General features: G+C 42.1%; 1 protein-coding gene across 3 annotated transcripts in view; it reads left to right on the top strand.

Annotated features, from left to right (window-relative positions):
- The window catches only part of COL14A1 (collagen type XIV alpha 1 chain), a 443,381-nt gene that overhangs the window by 40,086 nt on the left and 376,958 nt on the right, over positions 1-26,337 (top strand). For all 3 annotated transcript variants that reach the window (XM_069220679.1, XM_069220680.1, XM_069220681.1), the window contains exon 2: positions 15,195-15,303. In XM_069220679.1, the coding sequence (XP_069076780.1) occupies positions 15,213-15,303 (91 nt within the window). In that variant the 5' untranslated portion in view covers positions 15,195-15,212. The remainder of the gene's footprint in view (positions 1-15,194; positions 15,304-26,337) is intronic.

Consider the following 26,337-nt stretch of genomic DNA (forward strand, 5'->3'; position numbering starts at 1 on the left):
GGTTCCACCTTTTAGCATTGTAGGCCCGGTTTGAACTCTTATCTCTTGCATCTTTGCTCTCTTTACTACTTCAGGCCTTGAAAAATCTACTTGCCCACTTAATATGGTGAGTCATATTTTATTAATGGGTGCTATTTTTAGGACCTCTTAGTCCTTTCCAGCAACGTGTTCTTTTCATTCAGAAAGTGAATGAGCAATAAAGATGGCTTTAAATCCTGTTTTTATTTTGACACATTTCCTGCGCATTCAAAGACAAATTATTTGTCTTGTTACAAATTCTTGAAAATGGGTGTTTACTTTTCTTCCTCTAACTACAAACTTAGAGGATTTTGTAAAGTGAAATGTCTGACAAGGACGTGTGAAATGGAAGTCTATAGTATGTCATTTGTTTTTCTAGCACACCACTTAAGTAGCTGGTAAATAAACTGCACAAGTATTTAATTCTGAGGAGTGATGGAAACAAAGATTTTAATAGGATGTGCAAATGATAAATATTTGCTGAAACCCTGTTTCCATACATTATTGTTGGTATGCTATATTGTTTTAATAGAAAAACTCCATGTTAATGGAACGTTTATGGCCATTCCTAAATAACAGTGCGCAGCCACATCACACTTTTGTAATATATTTATTAAAAGTGAGAGTTTTTAAACATGAACTGAGAAAGATTCCTGCCCCCATCCTTATGAGAATGCTATTAATGAAATTAACTGAAAGGCTAGTCAGTGGTCATGTGTACCCTATACGTGGGCTAGATTTGTTTTATACATGGAGCAAAAGGTTGGTATTTTAAGGCAAACAAAGACTTTTTTATACAGCAGACATGCAGAACTCAAATACTTGAAGGTGCTCTTGTGTGATAATGAAGAAAAAGTAGACTCTGAAATATAATATTTGCCTAGGATCACACAATTGGAGACCAGTTTATGGGCCTGGCATATTACAGTTAGGTCAAATAGATTATTCAAGTCACTAGACCTGCAGGTCTGGTAACATTTTAATGATTTTTCGAGGCCTGTGATTGATTCTGCCATAGTTACTTGCCAGGACGAGATGAAACAGAGAGACGTGCAACAACTGTTTGAAGGGAGGTATCACAACTTGTATGGCGCATCTTGTATGTTGCAGCAAGTATGGCACAGCTGGTGTGGCACAGTTTGTATGTCGTAGTGCGACACCAATTACATTTGCCTGTGTGTCCTCAAAGCACTACCTGAATACATACGCAAGTGTGCTTGCTCTTAGCCGGATCATGTCATGTTGACTTTACATTCTGTGGATAACACCCTTCATTAAACAGATCACACTGTGGTGCATCAAGGAACAGTCCAGCATGGCAATGAGCCGCCACTGTGACAATTATAGATTGTGCCCCAAGAGGCAGGCCTACACCTCAGTAGGTCCACTCAATATGTTAAGGGCTGTTGAAAACGTGGATTCACAGTATGTCAAAATGCATAAGGGAAACAGGTGATGCACGCTGCGTGACCTCCCCTACTTTATATCAGCAGTAAAAAGAAACATTCATTTCAGGGCTCCCAATCACATTGCAGGGCAGCCATTTTGGAGTGATCGGATTTTGGAGTCAGGAGGCCTCCCCTCAATATAGCTCTCCCTTTCGTCCTCAATGACGATCAGCAAGCCGATTAATTTGATGCTTGGACTCAGACTGTTGAATCAGGGTCAACAGGCAGTCAGTCCTAAAAATGCCATATAGAAAGCTCCGATGTTGTCATATTAGGCACAGTCTGCCATCATGCTCTAGCATTAACGAAGCTCCCCACACTTTTGTAATGACCCCACACAATCTCTTTGAGTTTGTTTGTTCTATTGGTAATATTTGAATCAAACATCCTTAAAGCCAGTTGTTTAGGAGGACATGTTACTCCCAAGTATGACAGCAGTTGTTGCCAGATTCGCAAGAAGCTATCCCTTTCTATGGTGACATGGCGTAACCGCCGCTCCACTGCATTGACATAAAGCAGTCTGAGCATCAAATTCATTTTAATAGTCACAGTGCAGCCTGACCTATATAGGTTCATCCAATTTCCAGTTTCCCAGGTTGGATTTAATTTCCCATTGTGAGGTACGTTTATTGACCGGATGCCATCCCAATAGTGTCAAATTCACCCACAATGTGTCAAATTCGCTCTCAGATATCATATTGCCCTAGTGGTTATTTTGAATAGAACTATATCCCTTAGGGTTTTGGCATCAGCTTCTGTCAGTCCCACAGGTGGCATTTGAAAAAACAAAACACATTTTATTATTTTTTGTTATATATATTCCCCTAGCCATTCAGTCAAATAAACTCACCTGGCTCATGTGTGTTATTCATTAGAGTCCAAACTAGGTGATTGCAAACTTCATCATTTTTAATGAAAGCAAAGTTTGCATAATTATTGGAAGAAGAGGTGGTTGAGTTTTTCTTTTCTTTTATCTTCTGATATTAAAGACCTGGAGGTTAATTGTACTCTTTGAGTTTATGTATCACTGTACTTTGTCAGACCGAATGTGATGAATCAATCAACAAACCTCATTTCTGTTAATGAAATCATAACCATAAAGGTACGATACATTTTAAAAAATCTCAGTGCAATAAAAACCCATGTTAGAATTCATCAAATACATCAAAGCCAACCCAACTTGTATACATTTCAGCCTCCTTAGCAAAGGGAACAAAAAGGTTTGTCTGGGTTTTTAATAATATCTACAAAACATAATAAAAAGCATAGCGTCTTGAGATTAGGTGTCATCATACCCACAAAGACCAGGTGATCTATTAGGTTCAATGGGGTTTGTAAACCACAAAAGATAGTGGAACATATTGAAGTTAAAGTGAGTTAACAAAAATTAATGGTGGACACTTGAGACCACCCCCAAATACAGCTCCGTCTAATAATAAGTTTTCAAAATGATATAGACTCATACTGTAGGTTTAATCAGTTCCTTCTGTTCCCTGAGCAAATATCTTCACTTGATGTAGTTGGTAGGAATCCACGGTAGGTCAGCTTTTACAATCTTATCAGGGTTCGCAAAAAGCCTCTATCTACCCAACTGAGGACAACAATAGTTGTACAACATACTTTAATCATGGGATCAGGTGCCATCTATCTAGGGAGAGGCAATCTTTCAGGACCAACCTAGTTGAATTTCACTCTGGCCAGGTCCAGATAGTAAGCCACCTTATTAGGGAGTGTAGGCCAGTAAAGTCACCCGAGTAAGGTAGCCTCAATTCCTGGTGGATGATATAAGAAGGTGTTCATTGTGGGACGCCCACTAATCTTCTGGAAAACTTATCTTCAAAAACATGGAGTGGGCTAGCTCCCAAGTAACCCCATGAATTGCCTCCATACATGGGAACTGCATCACTTTTGGCCTGGTGCAATTTTATCATGGTCCCTAAAATGTTTGTGCCCAACCTTGATCATCAGAAAGGGAGGCCAGGTAGTGTTACTGTCAAAAGTTAACCCAAGGTATGGAAAAGAGAGGACCAGTTGTAAGTTATGACCATTGGAGAAAACAGCATAGATGTTGTAGAATTGAGGTCCATGGTCATAACATATGATTTACTATAATTTGTGGACAAGTCTAAATCAGTCATAAAGATGACAAAAGAATCTATTAATTGCTTGAGGCCTAGCGCGGTCCTAGACAGGACGGCATCCTCAGCATACAGTAGGGTGGATATGGTACGTGACCCCACCTGGCAGGAGTCTGCATTCCTCAATTATAAGAAGGATTCCAACTAATTAAAACATAAGGCATCCATGTTGTATCTCACGATTGTGGGCCTATTCTGGTGCAGGTCACTTAAAAAGTAGACTTCATCTGGATCCACTCTCGTTTACAGCATAATTGCCCAAAACATGGCCCTGTTCAATCTGTGAAACGCTGAGGTGAGATCCATGAATGCAAAATGAAAATGCCCTGACCTCGCACTTACATATTTACTTGCAATCAAACACAAGTTTAAACATTAATCACTAGTGCTAAGGTCCGATCTAAAACCAAACTCAGAAAGAACCCCACTTTCCTATGTCTAAACTGAGAGTCTATTAAGATTCACCCTCCTCAGCCTTATTTCTTGAAAGGGTCAAAATTGCATTATTTATCTCCACCATAGCCGCAGACAAGATAGAGACACCCATTGGACCTTTTAGTACTTCCCGCAAGACATCATCACCCAAGTTATAAATCTCTTTAACATGGATCTCCCATAAATCTGGTGGAAAGTGGGAAGAAAGTGAGCCCTTATCTGAGGTATTAAAACAGGGTGATTAATAGTGGCCCAAAACTCAGCATACTTTTTTGATACAGAGGCTGAAAGTAGATCCTGTCAGCCCTCATCCTTGATTTCCTCCTAAGGATCTGGGCTTAATAATCCCTCCTACCGAAGTGTGCTATTTGGCCCGCAGGAATACTTGTCATACCATCTATAAGTATCCCAGATAGGAGTAACAAACAAGGAGTAGACCACCTTTGCAATCACAGGGAAGGCCCGTACAACCTCCAAATTATTGTTGGAGCCTCTCAGATATTGTTCTAATTCAGAGGCGAAGTATTCCCTTAAGTGTGCATCGAAAGCTGCTAGGACCACTTTCGACCATCTTAACCTTTGACCTTGATTACTAGGCATGGTATCCAATGTATCTGGACTTGCAGGTGGCCCTTTCAGACTGGAGAGACGAGCGCAGCCTCAAAGTGATGGGATTATGATTACTAAAACCCAGAGGATGTACCTACACACCCTTCAAGTCAGTAAACAAATTGCCTAAAACCAAGATGTAGTCGATAGCTGTTGTGCAGCCCCTTCCCATAATGGTGGGAAGAGGAGATTTAGGTCCCTGCAAATCAAACACATCAAATGAGCAGATCAAGTTAAATTCAAGAGCAAACACATTTATAAAAATAAACAAATGTGAATTCTCAAATGAAGCTAACAGTCTTTGCTACATTGTTTGTCAAGAAGCGTACGCAATGCGGTCAGGTGCTGTAATGAATAACAGCCAAAGATGGAGTTATAGAAATAAATAACTAATAAATCTTGGTTATTTGGGAACTGCAAAACCATAGAATGCAAATTTGGTAATAAGTCTTTAAAAGCCTGGTCTTACATAATACAGATACGGTTGTCAAAATTAAGAATCCACCCTTAGGACTCCCGGCACTTGAGTGAACTGCAGGCAGAAGAAATGCATGTAAACCATCCAGGGTAAAGGAGTTGCTAGATTCCCATGTCTCCTGAAAAGCAATAATATAATAGGAGGCCACTCGAGATCATTAAAAAAAAAATTAAACCAGAAGCGTGCCAACTTTTAAAATGTAATCCACACTTACAGGGCTCAAAAAAGGACCTCAAATGAAAAGAAAGGGATGGGGCAGGGACAGTAACCAACTGGACATTCTCTAGTCATTCAACATCTGCCAACGTGTCCAATAAGTCAAAACAATTAAAAGTCAGCATGGTATAACTGTCTGAAGTAGTTGTTGGTCGGGCAGGGTCTGGAGTATGGATCACAAGCACAGGTGGATTTGTTATGTGATCGCTTGCTTCCAAAGGGGAGGATAAAAGAAACCTAGTGGTAAAAGCCTCATGGAAGTTGTTGAATGGTGGTACCAATGAGTGTCAGCCAGGAGGTGAGCCACCTCCCTCTTCTGACTAAAATTCACCACCACACATTCCCCATCCCACCTTTTGTGGGTGTAATAATTTCAGGGAATTTATCGAGCCATGGTGATACGATTGCTAATCGTCACGTCTGCTCTCATGTGGGTTCTAAGCCAGTGGGTGACCTTATTTTTTTTCTCTTTTCTGAATGCGCTGCACATTTCCTAGTACCACGAGGAAAGGAGTTGACTCAGGTGGCAAGTTGAAGATATTGCATGTCTAGTGACTCCACTGGTCACCTTGCCTCCTTACCCAGGGCCCAAGTGTCCTTACCGATAAAGTGTATGTTGTTGATGCATCACAAAGAGATCCCTGGACTGAGGTCAAGGGTGCTGGAGGGCAACTCGAATCAGACAGTCTGGATACTAGCGTCCGGAGGGGGAGGCACATTTGGGAGGCCGGTGGATTCTGAAACCCTTTGCTTAGAGTCCTGTGATGCCAAAGGCATATTCCGTATTCTCCCTTATTCTCCCTTAATCAAACCTGTTCATCCTTTAATTCGTAGCAGGAATAAGCAATATATTTAAACCAGAGTTTGAAGAATCTGATCTATAACTATTTTTTCAATCACTGCGAGCCTAGAAACACATTCATCTAAATTTGAATTGATCAAAGCCTCAATCCTACCCAGCAGATTAGCTATGAGGGTCTCAAGGTTTATAGTATCCGCTGGATTGGTCTCCCCAACAGATTTCTTCCTTTGACTAAATGCACCTTTTGGTTTACTTAGGACACCCTTTTGTCTGATCCCCTTACTTACAGGCTTTGATATTGTCTCCTTCATTTTTTTTCTTAGATGCCGGTGGGCCTGGATCACAAGACAGAATATTAACCAAACATCCTTCCTCCTTCTGGGATCGATGCACCGTTATAGAGCGTAATAACCTGGTGCCTTCCTTAAAACAACCAGTAGTAGGGCCCGAACCTGGTCCACCTGCATCGAGCCTAGTCACAAGGTCTCCCACTTAAGGCAGCATGGCTGAGTTTGAGTATGTGGGTGCTGCAACTACATGTACCCAAGTTCTACTTCAACTGGCGTAATCTCTTCAGTGATAGCCCCCACTGTCGTTGTCATAAAGCCCATGATTCAACTTTTGTTACAGACCCCTTTCTGTGTACATTAAGAGGAGGATCAAGGATCAATGTTTCCCCATTTCAGGTCAAAATGTCAAGTCTCCAAGCCCCTCTCAAAGGGTTCAAAAGTGAAGAAAGGGGCAAAGAGGGTGGGCCAGTCTGCTCTCGTACAGGCTTGGATGGGCACAGACGGGCCTACCCTTGACCCAGTCTTGCCCGGGCACCCACCCAGGCACGCCCCACCCTGCGTAATCCTCTTGGGGTTACCTAACCCCTTCCTGGAACACTGGTCGCGACCCCGCCTTCTCCTGAGCAGGACGTTGAGGGCTTAGTAGTCCCAGCCTTTCGTGTAGCACTGCGTCCCGTGGGAATCATCCTGGGGTTAAATACCCCGCCCAGCGCACTGTTCACAGACGCAGCCTTCTCCAGAGCAGGAAGTTGTGGGTTTACCAGTCCTAGCACTTCTTACATCACTATGTGATTAATCAGTATTTCTTCCTCCAGTGCACTATTTCTTGTGCCATCTCCGGACACTGTAGTGTTGCTGTTTTAAGTGGAGCAAAAGTTTTGTTTGGAGTTAATCAATAGCAGACATGCAATATCCTACACACTCCTTTGATTAGCACTTCTCTCTTCTCAAATGTTTCAATAACTTGAAACTATTGAGCAAGCAATAGTTACCTTAAATCTGCTGTGAATTGTGACAGCGGCTGATATTATGTTATCCTGCCTGCCTACCACCCTTCTTGCATCACAAGCGTTGCTGAAGAGCCCAGGTTAAAACGTGGAATGTTATGTTGATTTGTGTAGCGCACTAATCACCTGAGGGGATATCCAGGCGCGATATTGATCCCTAGTAATTCAAATGTTTCAAACATGTTTATCATCCACTGTGCCCCTCTTACCTCAGTTTCAGTGGTTACTGTTGCTAGACACTGCTTTTACCTTGCTCCCAGCTGAATCCATTTCATGAAATAGGACACTGTGGAAGTGTGCACTTTCCAAGGCCCTGGGAAAACGGGTTTAAGTTATAGTGTAATGCTGTAATGTCTATGCATCTGGCTCGTAGACATTTAAGTTTCATTTATTAACCTTTTAAGAGGTTTTATATAGTACATATTGTCAAAGTTGATGACATCTTTAAACTTTTCATGATGATCACTTTGGAGCATGGGGCGTATCTGTTATTTATTTAAGACCAGACAATGACAAGCCATACCATATCAGAGCAAATAGGTTTTGGATATACTACTAAACTGTAGGAGGATAATGCAATATATCAGTGGGGTTCCAGTCATGGAATCATTTTCCTAGAAACATCGTCCTGTGGAAATCAAAAGAGAGAACAATGATCTAGCATAATTAGTTTTCTAAGCTCTCTTTGTGGCTAGTTCCACTTGTCTGATAAGCTATCGATAGCAATTTGAGCCTCATGTACAAACTAATTTTGTTGTCCTTAATAATGCTATTTGGAAAATAGGCATTTATTATGTACTAATCCAAAGTTAGTAGTCAGTAAGCTTTTACCGACTCCTTAAATGTGATTTCAAAGAGGCATGTTGTGGGCATCCCATTTAAATTGCAAATCGGGTTGAGATGTGTCAGTGTTTTGCGACACTAATCTGGTCGCAAAACGGAGAAAAAAATTAACGACTCCTAGGTTGGTAATGCATTCAAAAAGGGAATCTTAAAAAAAGAAATATTGTTTGAGAGGAGGCAGTGGTGCTTGTGATCACTGCTAATTCTTAAATAAACTTTGAAAAAGTTTAAATGCTTTCCAGTTTCCTCTAAGGAAACATGGCTGCATTTTATAAAAACCTTGTGGTAGCCTCTAATCAAGGTTTGCTGCAATTTGTACCCTGTCTCATGAATATTAATGAGGTAGGTCTTATTGCAACCCACTTTTAATTCTTTTTGGTGAAGATATCTATTTGTATATAGGTATATTCACAAAAAAACCTTCTCAACATTAAAGGTTGGAAACTGCAGCCAGTATGTCACCAGAAAGTACATATATTAGGCCTCTTTTTACTCTGTTTACACCCAGGAAGGAAGTTATGCATCAATGAACTTCGCTCTGCGGTAACCTTCATCAAGAAAATTTCAATTAAACTAGGCAGCAACAAAAGGGGTGTAGTGATTGTGAGGACAAAGTATTCTCTAGTACAACGGGTAGCTATGAGAATAGAATGTTGTTGACAGACATTAGTGGTGGTGTTGATAGCTGAGGACTGTGTAGTGATGAAAGCGCGTCTGTGTCCCTTGAGCTAGCTATTTTCTCTTTAATGCTTGCATACTTAACAGAGTCTTATTACCAGTGTTTAAAACTTAACTTAAAACTTATACACATCTCTCTCTCTCTCTCTCTCTCTCTCTCTCTCTCTCTCTTCCTCTCGTGATGATTTTATTTATCCAGCTACCTGAGCTTGAACATTCAGGAGCACACTTGACATTTTAGCTATTAAAGTGTCTTACATAACTAGATTACTTATTGTGTTTTCCTCTGACAGCAGCACAGATAGGAGGAGGGCATTCATTAACCTACATGGATGTTTAGGTCTGGCTTGACAGTGCAACTGTCATTTGATCTTTGAATCTACACCAATGTTACTCTACAGTTCTTTGCTTCAACAAAAATCCATATCCATTCCCAAGCTATTTATGTGTAATGCTTCCTGTTAGAAATGGGGTCTTTAGTTGGCAGTCAGGTTACCCTGTGTCCAAGCAAGGACCCTCACTCTAGTCAGGGTAAACGACAATCACCCTCAGTTAACCCCCGCTTGCCCCCTTGGTAGCTTGGCACAAGCAGGCAGGCTTAACTTCAGAGTTTAGGTGTAAAATATTTGTACTAACACACACAGTAACTTAGTGGAAACACTACAAAATGACACAACACAGGTTTAGACAAATAGGAAATATTTATCTAAACAAAACAAGACCAAAGCAACAAAATCCAACATACACAAGCCATTAATTTTAAAAGCAAAAGAGTCTTAAATCCTTTTGTAAACAGGCAATACTTGTTAGCGTTGAAAAGTACCTGGGTAGCGTCGAAAAAGGTAAGCAGTGTGTTGATTTCTCATCCGCAAGTGAGATCATGCATCGTTTCTCCTTCTCCGCTCGGGTCGGCTTGTGTTGTTTTTCCACGCCCATCAAGGTTCACGCCGAAAATCCTGCTGCATGGTATCAACAAAACCGCGCAATGTGGGTTGCGACGGTAACAGCCTCCGTCAGCGGGTGTTGCGTGTCCTTCTTCCAGCTCCGTGCGTCGATTTTCCAGCCATGATGCCGGTGGAGCATCGATTTCTGCTGTGAAGCCGGCAGCGCTTCGTTTTTCAGCTGTGTCTCAGAAGGTGCGTCAAATTTTTCCCCGCACGCCGGTCTGTACGTTGATTTTCAGTCTTGGGCTGCCATCTTCACCTTCCAAGGCCCCAAGAACTGGATAGGGCATCACTTGGCAGGGCAGGAGTCTCAGCAGAGAGTCCAGGTGCTGGCAGGAGAAGTCTTTGATGGCCCTGAGACTTCAGCAGTAGAAGGCAAGCTCAGGACAAGCCCTTGGAGATTTCTTCACAAGCAGGAAGGCACACAAAGTCCAGTCTTTGTCCTCTTGCACAGGCAGAAGCCGCAACTGCAGGATAGCTCCACAAAGCAGTCACAGGCAGGGCAGCACTTCTCCTCAGCTCTTCAGCTCTTCTCCAGGCAAAGGTACCTCTTGATGTCCAGAAGTGATCTAAAGTCTGTGGTTTGGGGTGCCCTTCTTATATCCATTTTGGCCTTTGAAGTAGGCTTACTTCAAAGGAAAGTCCCTCTTGTTTGTGAAATCCTGCCTTGCCCAGGCCAGACCCCAGCTTCCTTTGTGTCACTGTCTAGTGTGAGGTGCAAACAGCCCAACTGTCAACTTACCCAGACAGAGAATCCACAGACAGGCAGGGTCATAGAAATGGTTTAAGCAAGAAAATACCCACTTTCTAAAAGTGCCATTTTCAAACACACAATCTTAAAACCAACTTTTCTAAAAGATGTATTTTAAAATTGTGAGCTCAGAGACCCCAAACTTCACATGTCTATCTGCTCCCAAAGGGAATCTCTGCTTTAATCATTTTTAAAGGTAGCCCCCATGTTAACCTATGAGAGAGATAGGCCTTGCAACGGTGAAAACCGAATTTGGCAATATTTCACTGTCAGGACATATAAAACACATTAGTATATGTCCTACCTTAAGCATACACTGCACCCTACCCAGGGGGCTGCCTAGGGCCTACCTTAGGGGTATCTTACATGTAAGAAAAGGGAAGGTTTAGACCTGGCAATTGGGTACACTTGCCAAGTCGAATTGGCAGTTAAACTCTGCACACACAGACACTGCGTTGGCAGGTCTGAGACATGTTTACAGGGTTACTTATGTGGATGGCACAACCAGTGCTGCAGGCTCACTAGTAGCATTTGATTTACAGGCCCTGGGCCCCTCTAGTGCACTGTACTAGAGAATTACCAGTAAATCAAATATGCCAATCATGGAAAGCTAATTACATACGCATTGTATACAGGAGCACTTGCACTTTAGCACTGGATAGCAGTTGTAAAGTGCCCAGAGTAACAGAAACAGCACAAACAGAGTCCAGCACACATCAGCAACCTGAGAAACAGAGGCAACATTTTAGGGGAGACCACCCCAAGGATGAAAAGTCTAACACTTCACATGACCATTCAACATCCCTTTTAAAGCCTGACCTATAGGCATTCCCAAACGTTATTGAAACTGCGAAGCCGTAATACTTGCCCTGAATTGTAGCTAGTGAGCAATATAAGTGATCCAGATATCTTCTATTGAAAACAATGGAGTCAAATTGTGCATTTTAAGGCACAATTTTCATATACATTTGCTAAACCTCCATAGGCTCTGAATGGCCACTTTCTAAATATTCAAGTTATTTTTTGGTATACCAAGCCATTAAATCTGTTGCTCCCCAGGAGCTGACCCCATTTCTGGATCCCCCCCATGTGTCAGAAATTACCTCCATTGTGTTTGGCAAAGCATTTTGTTATGGGTGACCAGTATGCCCTGGGTGCCAACTTAGAACAGGTAACGCTAGTATGCTCCTGCACTTGTTTAAATGCAGCCCCCTGGTGGGCCAGGTCAGTCCCGGACCACCACCTTCTGGGGCGGAATCTGTGAAATGCAGAAGGGGGGGGGTTGCCAGCTTCTCCCCCCACCCCCCCCACCACACCCCCACCCTATCCCCAGCAGCCTGGGGACCACAACCTCTGTGGGGCCAAACTTTAGTTAGATGGGGGGTCTGTTTTGGAACCCCTGCACCAGGGGCCACACCCCTCCCCTCTAGGAGCCATAGATTGCCCTGGGGACCACCACCCCCCAGGGACAGCTCCTGCTATGTCCTGGGGTATCCATCCCAGGACATTTCCGTTTGCTCTGACTTGGTGGGAGCTTTGACAGCTCCTACCAAGTCGGAGCAAACGCTCCAGTTCCAGCAAATGATAGCTGTCAAACAGCTGTCACTTGCTGGAAACAGAGGGAACAATTGCTCTCACAGAGAGGGAGATGCATGTTTAGCAGCTCCCTGTCTGTGACAGCAATGCTGTCTCCTGGGACCGTAGGGGCCTTCAGGCCCCCCGTCTTCAATGCTGGTGACTGGGTGCCCTGGGGGGTAACATGGCTGGGTCTCAGGTGATGGAGTCCTCGTTCTGAGATTGTCATTGGGAGGGGGACCATATGGACTTGCGGCTAACTACCGCTGCATGGCCAAAGCCCATTCGCAGCCTGGGGTTGGGTGGTTAGGGGGTTCACTGTAAGGCCAGGTCCTGGGGCCAACCCCATCATGCATGGTTGGGTGATTATAGGGGGTTGGCCGCTGGCCCTGAGGCCATCCATTGTCACATTCGGCCAACGGCCATGTGCGGCAGTGGTTGGATTAACGTATAGTAATGGAAATTACTTTACGTAAAAAAAAACATAGAAATTCACTGGAATCACCAAAGGTTACAGGGACGTTATAGTTAGCAATTAGAATTTAAAAACCATAGAACTTCACTTAAAAAAACAAAGGTGACAGGGATGTCATAGTTAGGCCCACATTTTAAACGTACAAAACCACAGAAATTCACCTGTTAGAGTTATGTCAAGTAACTATCATTCATGCCCTAAGGTAACTATATTTGCGTCCTTGCCATGCACTTCTAATTACCCTACAAATTACAGCACTCATGACATCTTTAATAACATCATTAAAATATCAGTGTAAAATTTGCAAAAAAAACTGTGCATGGGGGGCGCGGGTTATAGTTACCTTAGGGCAGGAGCTATAGTTACTTTAGATAACTCTAACTTAACAGGTGAATTTCTATGGTTTTGTACATATATATATATATATATATATATATATATATATATATATATATATATATATATATATACACATGTATATGTGTGTTAGTGTGTGTGTGGTTGTGGTTGTATTTAGGTCCGAGTTCCCATAGGAAGAGCGTTTTTGTCACATTTATACAGTTAGCACCATTCAGTGAATCTGCAAGAAACATTCCAAAAAAAGAGTTTACTCACTTTTGGCACCTTCTTGAGAAGTTTCGTGTTGATCCATCAAGGAAATGCTTAGAAAAAGGGGTGTCCCAAAACATTGATTTCCAATGTCAGTTCCCATTTTAAACTTTGCTATCTGATACAAAAAAAAACAGACTGACTGGAGTTACACCAAATTTAGCTAAAAGTTAGAACTTAACTCAGAAAGCATGCTTTTTTTGTACTTTTGGTATAAATCCATTTAGCTTTTTTGAGACATAAGTGCTTAAAGTGGGGCTCTGCTTGAGCAAGAAAGGATTAACGCTCAAAAAAAGTTAGAAATATCTAGATGGTTAGTCCCACTGGAGTCCCGCAGAGGTACCATGGTAACAAAAAAATCAAACCATAGCTTTTGATTGGCCAAGAGGTTCTTTGTCTCTTGTTTGCCATTTTGGTTCTGCAGTACTGGTTTGTCGTGGGGGCTTGGAAGCAGGGCCTGGCCAGAAATCAGGCGCTACAAGCATTCCATTCAGCACACAGCCAAAAGCTAAAGGCCCATCTCAGAAAGGTGTAGGGTGAGTCGCAGAGGGGTTTGGTGTAGGACCTAGTCAATGGCCATCGGCTGCAGGAGTTGGCTGCCCAGAGGGTATTGTGCAGAGGTCCTGGTCAGAGACAATGCCAAGAGTGAACTTGTACATGAGGTCATACGCAGTACATAGTGGAGGCGCAAGTTATAGCTAGATCTTAAAATATAACTTGTGAATTTCAGTGGTTTTAGTTTTTTACCCTCAGGATTTTTTTTAACGTAAGCTATGATCTTGTTTCTTTAATTAGCTATAGCGCCACTTTAACCCTTGTTTTTTTCAGTGACTATCAAGAGAGGGAGAGAAAGAGAGATGCCAGTTGCTACTAAAAAAGTCTACCAGCTTTCCTAGAAGGGAGTCACATCTACAGTCTTCACTCTACCATATCCCAGACATTTCCTTTTCTCCGAATATTATTAGTTTTCAATGCCTCATTACTAGAGGGTAGGCACACCTAGCCACACATTTTACTGTCCGTGGCTACCCAGATCTATACATTTTTACAGCTGTGAGGAATCCCATCACATTTGACTTTGACTTCTAAACCACATTTCTGACCTCAGCTTGGCCTTCTTCACGTAACCCGCAGTCCAAGCAATGCGTAAATATGTTAAGGTGGCAGAAAAACTACAAGCATGAGTATTGTATTCATAATACAGCTGTCAGACTTCTTGGAATTGTTATGAAATGATCTGGAGGCATAAATGTGGTGATCATTTCCAAAAATGTTTACTTCTGAAGAAGCCATTGCTAGCCTAAGACCAGAAGTGAATCCTGATGCTTGCTAGGGTGGTTGTATGCCAACATGCTTGCTAGAGCAGGCGGGGTCCGATTCTCTAACTTCTTCCATGAGTAATACGTACCTCCCCCCCAGAAATACATGCGTGACACCCGCCTTGTGACTCAGATCTGGATATTAACGTGTATTGCCCACCTAATAAAGGAGTACCCGCAACTACTAATAGACAAAACATTGGGCCTACACTATGTTGTTTCTTTTGCTTTGTGCTCATGATGTTTGTGTCTGAAACTAACCGTACGCATTTTTTAACATGACTGTTTTATTTTTTTCTGTATCCGCCGACTTAATTTTTTTACATGGAATCAATTGTTTTTACATTGTACATTGTATGGCTGTCTTTTATTTTTGTTGTACTGATGTTTTTGAAAAAGGCTAAATAAACCATTAAGAATGTAATGATGCTTAATAATTTGCTATGAGAAGTTGCAGCTTACAGGAGACGAGGAGCTGCAGTCTGTGCCACATGTGCGGGTGAACCCTTGCTGGATGCTTGTCTGCGTTTGATTGCCCATTTCTTTGTCTTATTTTTAGGTTTGATATCTACCCACAATGATGCAGACAAGACACAGACTGCGGGCCTGCTTCCTTCTGTCCTTTGTAGCTGTGATCACACATTTCTCCACAGATGTGCATGGCCAAGGTATGTGAGGACTTTTGAAAATCACACATGTACACACATACACACACACACCGCTCATACAAGCGTGCATGCAGGACCGACTTTAGGGCGGTGCGACCTGTGCAGCTGCACCTGGCGCTGGTTTAGGGAAAACCGCTGTATTCAGAAATAACTTTTGGCTTTAAAAGCACCTGCTGGTTCCTTGTGTCCAGCAGTTTCCAGGCAACAAGGAAAATGTCAAGATACCGCAGGTGACTGATGTTCCTGCTGGAGAGAGATTGAAGTTAAGTAGCGCGGAGAGTTGATATGCCTGTTGCAAAGAACGAGTACATGCAGATCACAGGACAGTAATCCTCACTGGTTTGTGTAACATTTCCCATAGAATGATTTAGACGCGCAAGATTAATTGCCTCCCTATAAAGTGTGTGTTAAAGCGCCCCGACACCCTAGGGATGGTATGAGTAGCACTAAAAAACAAAATAAATAAATGCAGGTGAGAAAGGGGCTGTGGAGAAATGAGTGACACTGTTGGTTAAGGAGGTCACTGGGGGGAGGGCGCTAAAAAAGACTGTGGAACCAGGCGCCTCTGACTCTAAAGCCGGCCCTACATGCATGTACACACCCACCACAAACACAATTGTACATACAAGCTTAAGCACAGAATCACATGGGCATATACACATGTGCACAGACGCATGTGAATTATACATTTGGTACACAGCTGTGCAAATGGAAACATACACACGAGATCGTAAGTGTTCATACACATAAACATACAAATATGCAGCCAGGCACCCAGCACCCACATTCGCACCCACACACAAAACAAATGTATACCCAGCATGCAAAGGAGCACATGTACAGACAAACACATATGTGCACGTAGGTATGAAGTTTGAACATGTACACTCATGCACGCATATACACACATGCAGACAAGCACTTGCATATTGACACAGGGATTCATACAAGCATGCACCCAGACACCCAACTCTTGCCCTCTCTCACACTCACACATGTACAGACACACACACAACCGAGCTCAGTCACACACACAGACACACACACACTCTCCTGTCCATCCACCATGAACATAAATAATTATTTTCTGAATTTGTCGCAATATTGCAACATGTACGAAACCTTTTTTCCCGTGAAACAATACAACAACGCTTAACTAAAGTGAGTGTGCGGGCCTGGACCACTGTGTGAGAGGGAAGAACTGCGTTGTGTAAGAACAGGAGATGTAATACGTTTCTCGTTGGCATGCTGTCAGTATTTATACTTCTGCGGATTATGGGGATTAGCCATGTATGGGCGGTTTATCCTGACAGGGTGAGGATGATACCCTGAGTGGTGGATGAAGAACGCCCTGCCAGGCAGTGAGTCTAGGATGGTTTTATGTCACAACATAAAGTAAAAGTCAATTTTACTCATTGAAAACCACCTGGACGTGATTGTGTCTAGGCCCGCCCACATTCTCATTGTATGAGTGACGTTCACGCCAAGCAATCGCATGCACCAATGGCATGGTGAAATATAAGAAGGTAAGTTTCTTTGTCACACTTCAGCGGTGCTCTTCTCGAACCTTTCTCCTAGGTGCGTGTGATGGAATCAATTCAAATTTGCTCAGATTATTTATACTGCGGACCCACCTTCTATATTTCTTTACAAAAAATATTCTAGGCCTATTCCTGTGCTCAACTCGCATGCATGCTGTCGACTTAGCCAGAAGCCGACCATGACACAGGTTCCAATGCAGTACACATAGCTGGGAACAGTTTAAGAAAAAGAACCCGAAATTTTCTCCTGGAAGTTTACTCCTAGCCTAGGAGCAAATTTCTGACTTTTCTTTAGGTCCAGAAAAATTCCAGGAGCACGGTTGTATTTGTATGCAAGTCATGGATATCTATGAATACTCAAATAAGTAAGTATTTCCGTCTGAAAAATTATAAAAGTTGTACAGTTGCAAAACTTGATGCAAATGAGTATTTACATTTACATTTTTATTAAGATCATTTCCTCATGGAAAAATGCATTTATTGCTCTCCTCAAACCTTTGGGGATGTTCCCTACTCATTCTCGCAATGGAAGTACATTCACTGCGACTTTGCAAAGAGTCATTCTGTATGTGATTCCAGAGTGGGAAATTAGATGTAAAATGGTGGTGAATACCTAAAACCTACGAGTTTGTCAGAACTCATCAAACTTTGCTGCTGGGTCCATTTAAATGCGTTTAGAAAAAACTCTCCCTGTATTTGCGCACAGAGAAATACCACCAGAATGAATAATTTTCCATGTGAGCAAATCACATTGCAAGGATAATTTTAAAATGTCCTAATCGCACTGTAGTTAAACATCTGTACACAAAAATGTTTAATCCATATGGCGCCAAAATATTGAAGAAAAAATGTTGTCAACTCAAAAATATGAAGGGATAGAAAACAGAAAGTAACAATACCTTTTTTAGGTATATAATTATTAACTATTGTTGCATATGATATCTTTTTACTTAATATAGTTCTATTAAATATAATTTTCTCATTATTTTAATACATATCAGCAATTGTATTTATTTTTAGTATTTTTAACCTTTTCATATATTTTGTAGTATAACGTTTGTATTTTGAAAATTTCAATTACAACTGTATTTATCAGTCATCATTATATTTTTTATTTAAAATATGTTTAAATAGTTTTATTTGACTTCATATTTAAATATATCTTTTTTTTAAATGAAGTCAATCTAATCCCTCCAAAATCCAACACAAATTGGAACAGTAAATGTAAATCTAACCGTTCAGGTGTCCTACACTTTCCCTGTTTTTTTTATGGGCGAGCGCAAAGCGCTCTGTCCTTAAAGTAATCTCTCTTTGGGCTTCAAACAACGCCCAGGTCATGTCAGTCTCTTTTATTGGTTCCTGGGCTTGCTCTCTAAAATCTGCTTGCTTTAATTTGTGAAAGACATGCATACGTCATGCCTTTTCTGGTGTTTAGCCTGCCTACACAGCACCGGTAAACTACCAAAAACATACGAGGCTCGATGTTTTGAGCCTGGGGTCGGACTACTTTATCTGTTAATTTTGCCCGCAGCGCGATCATACTGGGGTTTACATAGTGCAATCGCACTCAGTTTTTCCGTTTTCAATTGCAGCACGATCGCGCTGTGTTTTTTTTCTTTCAATTTGCGTGGCACGAAAAGTTAGGTTAGGAGTTTACAACGTAAATAGCTCCAACTCGAGCAAATGCGAGCTCCGTTGCATTGAAAATGCTTGTCTTACAGTGGAATGGGATTCGTAAAATTGACAACTGCAGAGTCCAACACTTTCCCTACTGTTACTTAGATTGGAGTGGGAATAGTTTATGCAAACCCTTCGAAGTCCAATATTTCCATACAGTTGTTAGTACTGCAGTGGGTATAGTAAATCTAAGCACACTAAAGTCCAATATGTTCCCTGTTTTGTTTATGTTGGAGTGGGATAGTAAGTCTTACGCCTCCAAGGTTTTACACTTTCGCTAATATTTTTTATGTTGGATTGGGAATATTAAATATGATACATCTAAAGTCCAATACTTTCCCTACTGTTGCTTATGCTGGAGTTAAAATAGTAAATCTGACTCCTTCAAAGTCCAACACTTTCCCTGCTATTGTTTAGTTAGGATTGTTAATATATATATATATATATATATATATATATATATATATATATATATATATATATATATGTTTAATTTATGAATTACTTTTACAAATAAATTGTAATCTGTTATTTATATGTCAATTTTGCATAATTATTTTTTAATTAAATGTAATATGCATATGTAATTTGCATATGTTGTTGATATATTGGCATAATATTACGGTGTTAGAGTATTTTTCCCCGATATTTTGTTATACATCTGTTGAATCATCAGGACCTTAGTGTGTCGGCGACCAAGAAACACCCACCTCCACAGTCCGCTGAACAGTTGACCCCCTTATGCTGAAGTGGAAGTGAACGGGGTTCTGTCAGATGTCAGAAATACAAATGTCACAGGACCTCAATTCAGCATAACACCGGTCCTTGATTTATGACTGCAGCACAAATCAACTGCTTGGTATACACCGGGTGCTTCAGTCTGAAGAAACTTTGCATTTGTCATATCCATGCACATCTGCTTTGTCACAGTTTTTGTGGTGGCAAAATTTGGCATGGTGAAATGGTGAGTACCTTCTGAGGGATGGCACAAACTATTCACAAATGTGACAGAGTACACTCTGTAGACATGGAAGGCGGAGAGAGCGGTCCTACGGCAGGTCTGCTTTACCATGCAGTCTCAAGCCAATGCAATCCCCATCAGGGGTGTAAGATCAGTGATGCAGCAGGTGCAGTGGTATTGGAGCCCAGGCCTTTCAGGGGACCACTGCATTCTGATGGTGGCTGTGTTTCACTACCCGGTTGTGAACCTGCGGCCCATTTCTTGTTCTGCCCCTGCACACTTTTGTGCCCGTTACTGCTAATGAGGTACGTGCAGTTGCAGCCCTTTGCCAATGGCTCCTTGGTGCAGTGGGTGTGAGTGTACCTCTCACAGCAAAAGAAGGGGCAGCCTTTAGCTGCTCCCAGCCATATTACAGAATCAGGCCCTGCATGCCTTGACAAGGGAAGTTATCACAAACAACCTTTTTAAGATTAAAACAGGGAGAGCTGGAGCAGGCCTTATTTACTTCGGACTCTACCTCATTTGAGGGAAATTAAATGCTTAGGTTCAGCAATGCAGCCATGTAGGTGACAGACGAATTTCCTTCCTGAGTTAATAACTGCATTTACACCAACAGCATCATTCTGTGCAGTTGTTAGCGTGCATGAGTGTGTGGGAAGCCAAGGGTGGAGACTCTAAAATTAAAAAGAAAGAGCAGGTTGCAAATGGAAATGACACGTTTCCCATCACTGAACCCATCCTGCTCAGAGGCCTACATTCCTCAGATGTTTGAGCTGCCTTTTGCTTTTCTCATTCTCCATGCAAGCACATGAGCCGAGGCCTTAGAGGTTGTCCGACGTGAAAAATCCGACGGTTGTTATGCCAGGGTCCACTTCTCGAAGCCCCTTTTGCCGCTAAATTGGGTCGTGAGCTAACCCACTAACGGAGGCGGGGAGAGGGCGTTCGAGGGTGGGAATGCCCTGGCAAGTTTTCAACTTTGTGGATGTTTACAAATATCTGAAAGGTACATTTTCACTCTAGATAAAGCAGGAGTTTTAGTCTGGTAAAGAGGAGAAAATTGCTGGGGGAGTAGGATAAAGTATTTCTCCGCAGGAATATTATTTTCCTGTGTGTGTTGGGCGGTGGAGGGGAGATAGCTTTATTGTGTGCATGCATATAGGAATAGTGTTCCAACTATTATTTGCCTTCTTTGCACACCATCACGTTATTTTTTATACTCTGGGTGTATGTGTTTTGTGCACAGAGCCCAGTAAGTTATGTCCCATGATGCTCTTCACTTGGGATGTGCTAAGAATTGCGAGAGGCATTTCTCAGTTTCAGAAAACACCACAAATTAATAAAATTGTGAGTGTTCACCTGCTTGAGCAGGGTGGTCTTCCTTCACTGTCAATTTACAGTGGCAGAAAATCTTATGCAATACCAAAAAGTTTGAATATTGGTGCAAGCAAGTGTAGGGCAAGTTCAAAGGACAGAACAAAGCACTGGCCCTTGTTGCTGCCAAAGAAGCAAAAGTGAAAGATGCTGTCTCATGAGGTGAGCGGGGAAAGAATGGAAACTATAGTGTATAATGTAAGTGAGAAGCTCAGACCAGGCAGGGTTTATGGGGTTTTTCTTGGGTAACAGTTGAGCACCATGAGACAGAATTTCCACACACTATGACATTTTGGGCCGTATGTATCATGCAGCTTTGCGGTTGCAAATGGCCCAATCTGGCCATTTGTGACCACAAAAATGCATTTTGGTATGCATGAATCCAATTTGCATTTCAGTAACATTAATCGCAATTTAGAATTGTGAATACATAAGGATTCAATATTAGAAAGGGGCGTGTTCAGGGTGTCCCTTCCTAATACCGAATCACAGTGGTATGTCGGAATGTTTTGTGACCGAAATGCGGCCGCAAAACATTCACATTTTACCACCTATTTTAAGTAGGTGGTAACCCATTTGCGTTGTGAATGGTAGCAAAAACGTTTTTTAAGAGCAGGCAGCGGTCCCATGGACCACTGCCTACTGCTAAACAATGACAAGAAAACTTTTACATTTTCTTTTTTAAACACATCCTGGTGTCCTTTAAGAAAAACAGGCTGCATTAAAAAAAAAAAAAAAATTGCTTTATTTAAAAGCAATCACAAACATGACCCCCAGCAGGCCACCACACATGTGATTTTTGCATTTCCTAATGGGTCGCAAATTGCGACCTGCTTCATTAATAATAATGAGGTAGGTTGATTTGCGACCCATTAGAAACCGGTAGTTGAAACTTATGTAGTTTCATACATTAGAATAGTCGTTACCTAATTGCAATTCGTAGTTAGGTTATCGCTATATCTAATAATGATACATATGGTCCTTTATGCTTAAAGATCATCCGTTCATTAATTCAGACACGCCAGTTTTGTCAAGCTTACTCTATGGCATTATTACCACAGCGACCTGATCGCACAAGCACCTTCCTCAGCTGGGACCGCGCTAGCAGTAGTTTATAACAACTTAATTCCAGTCTCCCTGGTAGCAGTGGGCCAGGCTGCCAGGCCACAGACTTGTCTGCTAGGCCAGAAGGTGACACGTTCTCTCTGCTGGTTACATTGACCTGGACTGATGGCAGTGCGAATGCAAAGGCATTACTTCCTCTTCCAAAACGTGCAATCACTGGAAACATCCCAATAGAAAATTGTAAGAATATTCCTGGGAGATCTGCCTACAACAGTTTCCCCAAAACCTGTTGATATTGTGAAGATATTTGCACAGCTGCGGTTAAAATTAAAACCTTTGTTGTTATGTATAGCCACAAACTGTGAATGATTGGATAATTCAGTGCCTTTATATCACGAAGTCTTACTCATCTTCAGCAAACATACTTTATGACGGGAAGCACACCCAAATGTAATTTTCCATGGTGACTTTAGTCTAACATCTATTACAGGAGTCGAAAGAGAAATAATTCACCGTTTATTTATGACACATTTCTCATCGTCTAGAAAATGCCCGGGTAGTTTCTTTAACAACTTTAACAAGGATTCATGGTCTGGATTACAGTGGCAAGTAGGATTTAGCCTTATGGGATGGCCGATCATGATTTGTGCCTGTATCCTGCACCCAATGTTCTTTGCTTTAGTTGATCAGTTTTCTTATATTTTCCTATAAACGTGACAGTATTCCTCATCACCATGTGACCATAATTTTAGTGGTTACATTTGTGACTGTCATCTTCTATTACATCTAAGGCCTTGATTTATATGTTTTTTTGCGCCGCATTTGCATCATTTTCCGGCGCAAAAGTGTCATAAACTTACAAAATACAATTATAGGCCATATTTATACTTTTTTAGCGCCGCACTTGCGTCATTATTTTACACAAAAGCGGAACAAACGTACAAAATACAATCGTATTTTGTAAGTTTGCGCCGCTTTTACGTCAAAAAATGACACAAATGCGGCGCTAAAAAAAAATATAAATTTGGGCCATATTTTGTAAGTTTATGCCGCATTTGTGTCAAATAATGATGCAAATGTGGCTCAAAAAAAGTATAAATCAGGGCCTAATTGTTTAGTAATGAAAACATGCACCATTATTTACATCAATCAGGTGAAATGGGGAACATTTCAGGCACAGTTCCCCATACGCTTCACTTGATCACATTCATTATGATTAAAGGAGACTGCACCGGATACGTAGTGGAAACGGGCCATAGTTTTAACTAAAATTGGCGCAGCACCACATATGGCAAAAGGCATAAAAAAATAATACCCTCACTGCTTCAGGCCCTCTAAGCGATTTGGCTTGCGAATACATGTTTGCACATTGTTAGCTGCACCCTTCAGGGAGAGGTATATGAGTCTATGGGGCAGTGCTTCACTGTCCACTAACATAATGGCCAAATTCTCCTTTTACACTGTCGTGTCCCTTATCTTTACAAAAGATAAAGCGCTATTTTGGATCCATTGGAATTTGAATGCTGGAGAGATATAGGCTTGCTGTAGAAATTTGTACTGCAAGAGTTTGTTTATAATTATTGAGGTAGGTTGAGTCTGAGTGCCACAGTAGCACCATATTCTATCAGGCAGTAGTTGACCCAGGTCATCTTCCCAGGCCTCTCGGTCCATCTATTAGGTTCGTTGTTCAGTGCTACGCAAGCTCTATAGAGCCTGAAGACTAGTTGCCCTCCTGTCCGAGTCAGTAATAATGAGTGATAAGGGAGGGAAGTCATCCAGAGCAAGGGGGTAGGAGGGAATTCGTGAGCGCCTAAGCACATAGTGGTCTATGAACGTGGCACTCCTGAACCGGGTTCGTCTGCATGTGTAAGCATGTGGCCTTCAGGAAAAAAAGGTCACCGATAGTGTGCAGACTGTGTTGCAATAAGGTGCACTGTACAGTTTCTCGTGTGTGAAGGTAGCCAAGGATTATTCGTCAGGGGTACGGCATGAGAATTAAGGGGTCCTCCCCTCCCAAGCAGCATCAAAACTTCCTTAATGCCGAGCTTGTGTTGGAAAGCGTTTGTATGTCGGATGGATCCATGAGAATGCCCTTGGGTAGTAATGATGGGAACAAAACCTGCCCAGCCTCATTTTTCTCTGGTCTTGCCTGGGTGATACCATTGGTACACAAACTGGCATTGTTCCGCAAGATAACAAAGGTGCAGATCTGGCACACCGAAACCACCTTGTTCATAAGGGAGAACCAGGGTGTTCCATTTGATTCAGGGCCCAAGCCCTGACCATAAAAGGCGCTATAAGAGGCTGTGTAGGGTAGCGTTAGAGGGATCGGTATGTTGAGGAAAAAATAAAGGAAGCATGGGAGGACAACCATTTTAATGAGCGCTACTTGTCCCACCATAGATAGAGTGAGTTTTATCCAGTGATCAGTGCGGTCAGCTTGTTGATGGCAGGCCCGTAATTTAGGCAGATTATTTGTTCTTTGTCCCTTTGAAGGATAATGCCCAGGTACTTGGTGTATGCACACCAGGGGGCATATTTAAGATAAGTGGTGCTGCACTCAGTGCAGCGCCACTTTCCCTGCACACCTTAGCGCCCCCCCCCTACCGCCACCATGTGTGCGCCGTATTTAGAATACGGCGCACCATGCCGCAGGGTATGGGGCAATAGCATCAGATTTTTTTACGCCAGTGATGTATTGTTCAGGGTTAGTGCCTACATTTTGGCCCTAACCCTGAACAGTACATAGGGGCCCATTATAAATAATGGTGTGCCCCTTTTAACGCCTGCTCTGAGGAGGTGCTAAAAATGCCCAAAAAAATGAAGCAAAGAAATCGCTTAAATTTCTTTGTGCCATTTTTTTGCCCCCCTTAACGGGGAAACACCCCTCTCGTATACACTATGCCTGGCATAATCCTAATGTGGTGCATGGGTAAATACGGCACTGCATTTTTGGCAATCTAACCCCAAATTAGCATAAAAAGATGACGCTAATGTGTTGTTAGATGCCGCTAGGCCCTCTTAAATCTGGTACCAGGTCTCTAAGCTCTTTAGCTCTCCAGGTGACAACTTTAAAGCAAGCAAGTCAACTTTTTCTGCCATCCAAGCCAGCACGAATGGGAATTTGTTGAGTCTAATCACATCTAAAAACAACTGTTGCTATTAGGATCAGCAAAAATACTAAATCAAATAATATGCTGTAAATATTACTAGTCTCAACTTCCATCCCCCCTCCCTGATCAAAGGTTCAAATGTTAGCAGCTATTTTCCTCTCAGCCTCATCCAAGGAGAGATATTTTAGTGCAGTAGTGGCAAAGCTGCTGTCTTGAATCAACCAGTTATTGCACAAAACGCAAGCTCTCTATCCCTTGAACATTAAAACAGGATTTTTGTTACAACCTCTAGACGGATAGTCCAGAAAGCACAAATGTAGCACAATCCAGCCACATTGTCAGCTTGCAAGTGTCCCTACAAGAGAACATGCCTCTCTTGGCTTGCCACCACTGTAAGACTGACCCGTTGACTTTACCCCATTAGGCATTGGCTGGGAACTTACCTGATTTTCATAGGGCGAAAATATACACACTGACCTGAGTCCTTCTCTCTCCTGATTAAATCCCCTAATGACCGAAGAATTCACCGAGTATCAGCTGGTGGCAACTCATTTGTTTTCCTGTCTGTTTGCTCATAGAACTCCCACCCATATGCTTTGCAGTCTGCCAGTCATCTTTTGCTTTCCAGGAAATCATTTAAGACCCATCTGTTTTGATCTCTCCCATGTGAACTATCCTATGTGAATGCTTGGGTACTTGGGGTGGGGGACTCCCTGTGCCTTACTGCCCCTACCTTTCCTTGCATAGCCAGGGTCCATGTGAAGGTTGTTTTCAGTCTATTACAGCCCATTGCTGTTTCCTGGGCGAACTTCTGATTAGGGTCATGCTTCTTCTACTATAATGAAGCATTATCCATTATGATTCAGAGCTCCACATGCATTTCTGTTTTTGCACCATACAGAAAAGGTGCTGACCCAAAGCCATGCCTTTCCCTGTCACTGAATTCTTTCTGCCTCCCTCACACCTGTGTCCAGTGTACAGTTTAGTGGGCCAAACTCATATTTGCTCCAGGATCGCTGGTCGGATTTGATTTGTCATGGGTTAAATGTTACTGCTGGACATCAGCCTACGTTTCCACATAAACCAATCTGACACATCAGTAAACAGCATTTTTTCTGTCAACTACATGCACCACTCCAGATTATTACTCTTTTTTTGAAGAAGGGAGATTTTGTTCCAGAGAAAAAGACAGTCTGGAGAAAGAAACGTTTCTGAACAGGTTGGTGTTCTTTGCATTTGATGTTGTGTTGTGTTTGTCCAGATGTTAGGTTTAACAATCTTAGATGTGTAGTCCTTCTGTGCCAAA

The sequence above is a fragment of the Pleurodeles waltl genome, chromosome 2_2 (assembly GCF_031143425.1).
Source record: "Pleurodeles waltl isolate 20211129_DDA chromosome 2_2, aPleWal1.hap1.20221129, whole genome shotgun sequence".
Classification (NCBI taxonomy): Eukaryota; Metazoa; Chordata; class Amphibia; order Caudata; family Salamandridae; genus Pleurodeles; species Pleurodeles waltl.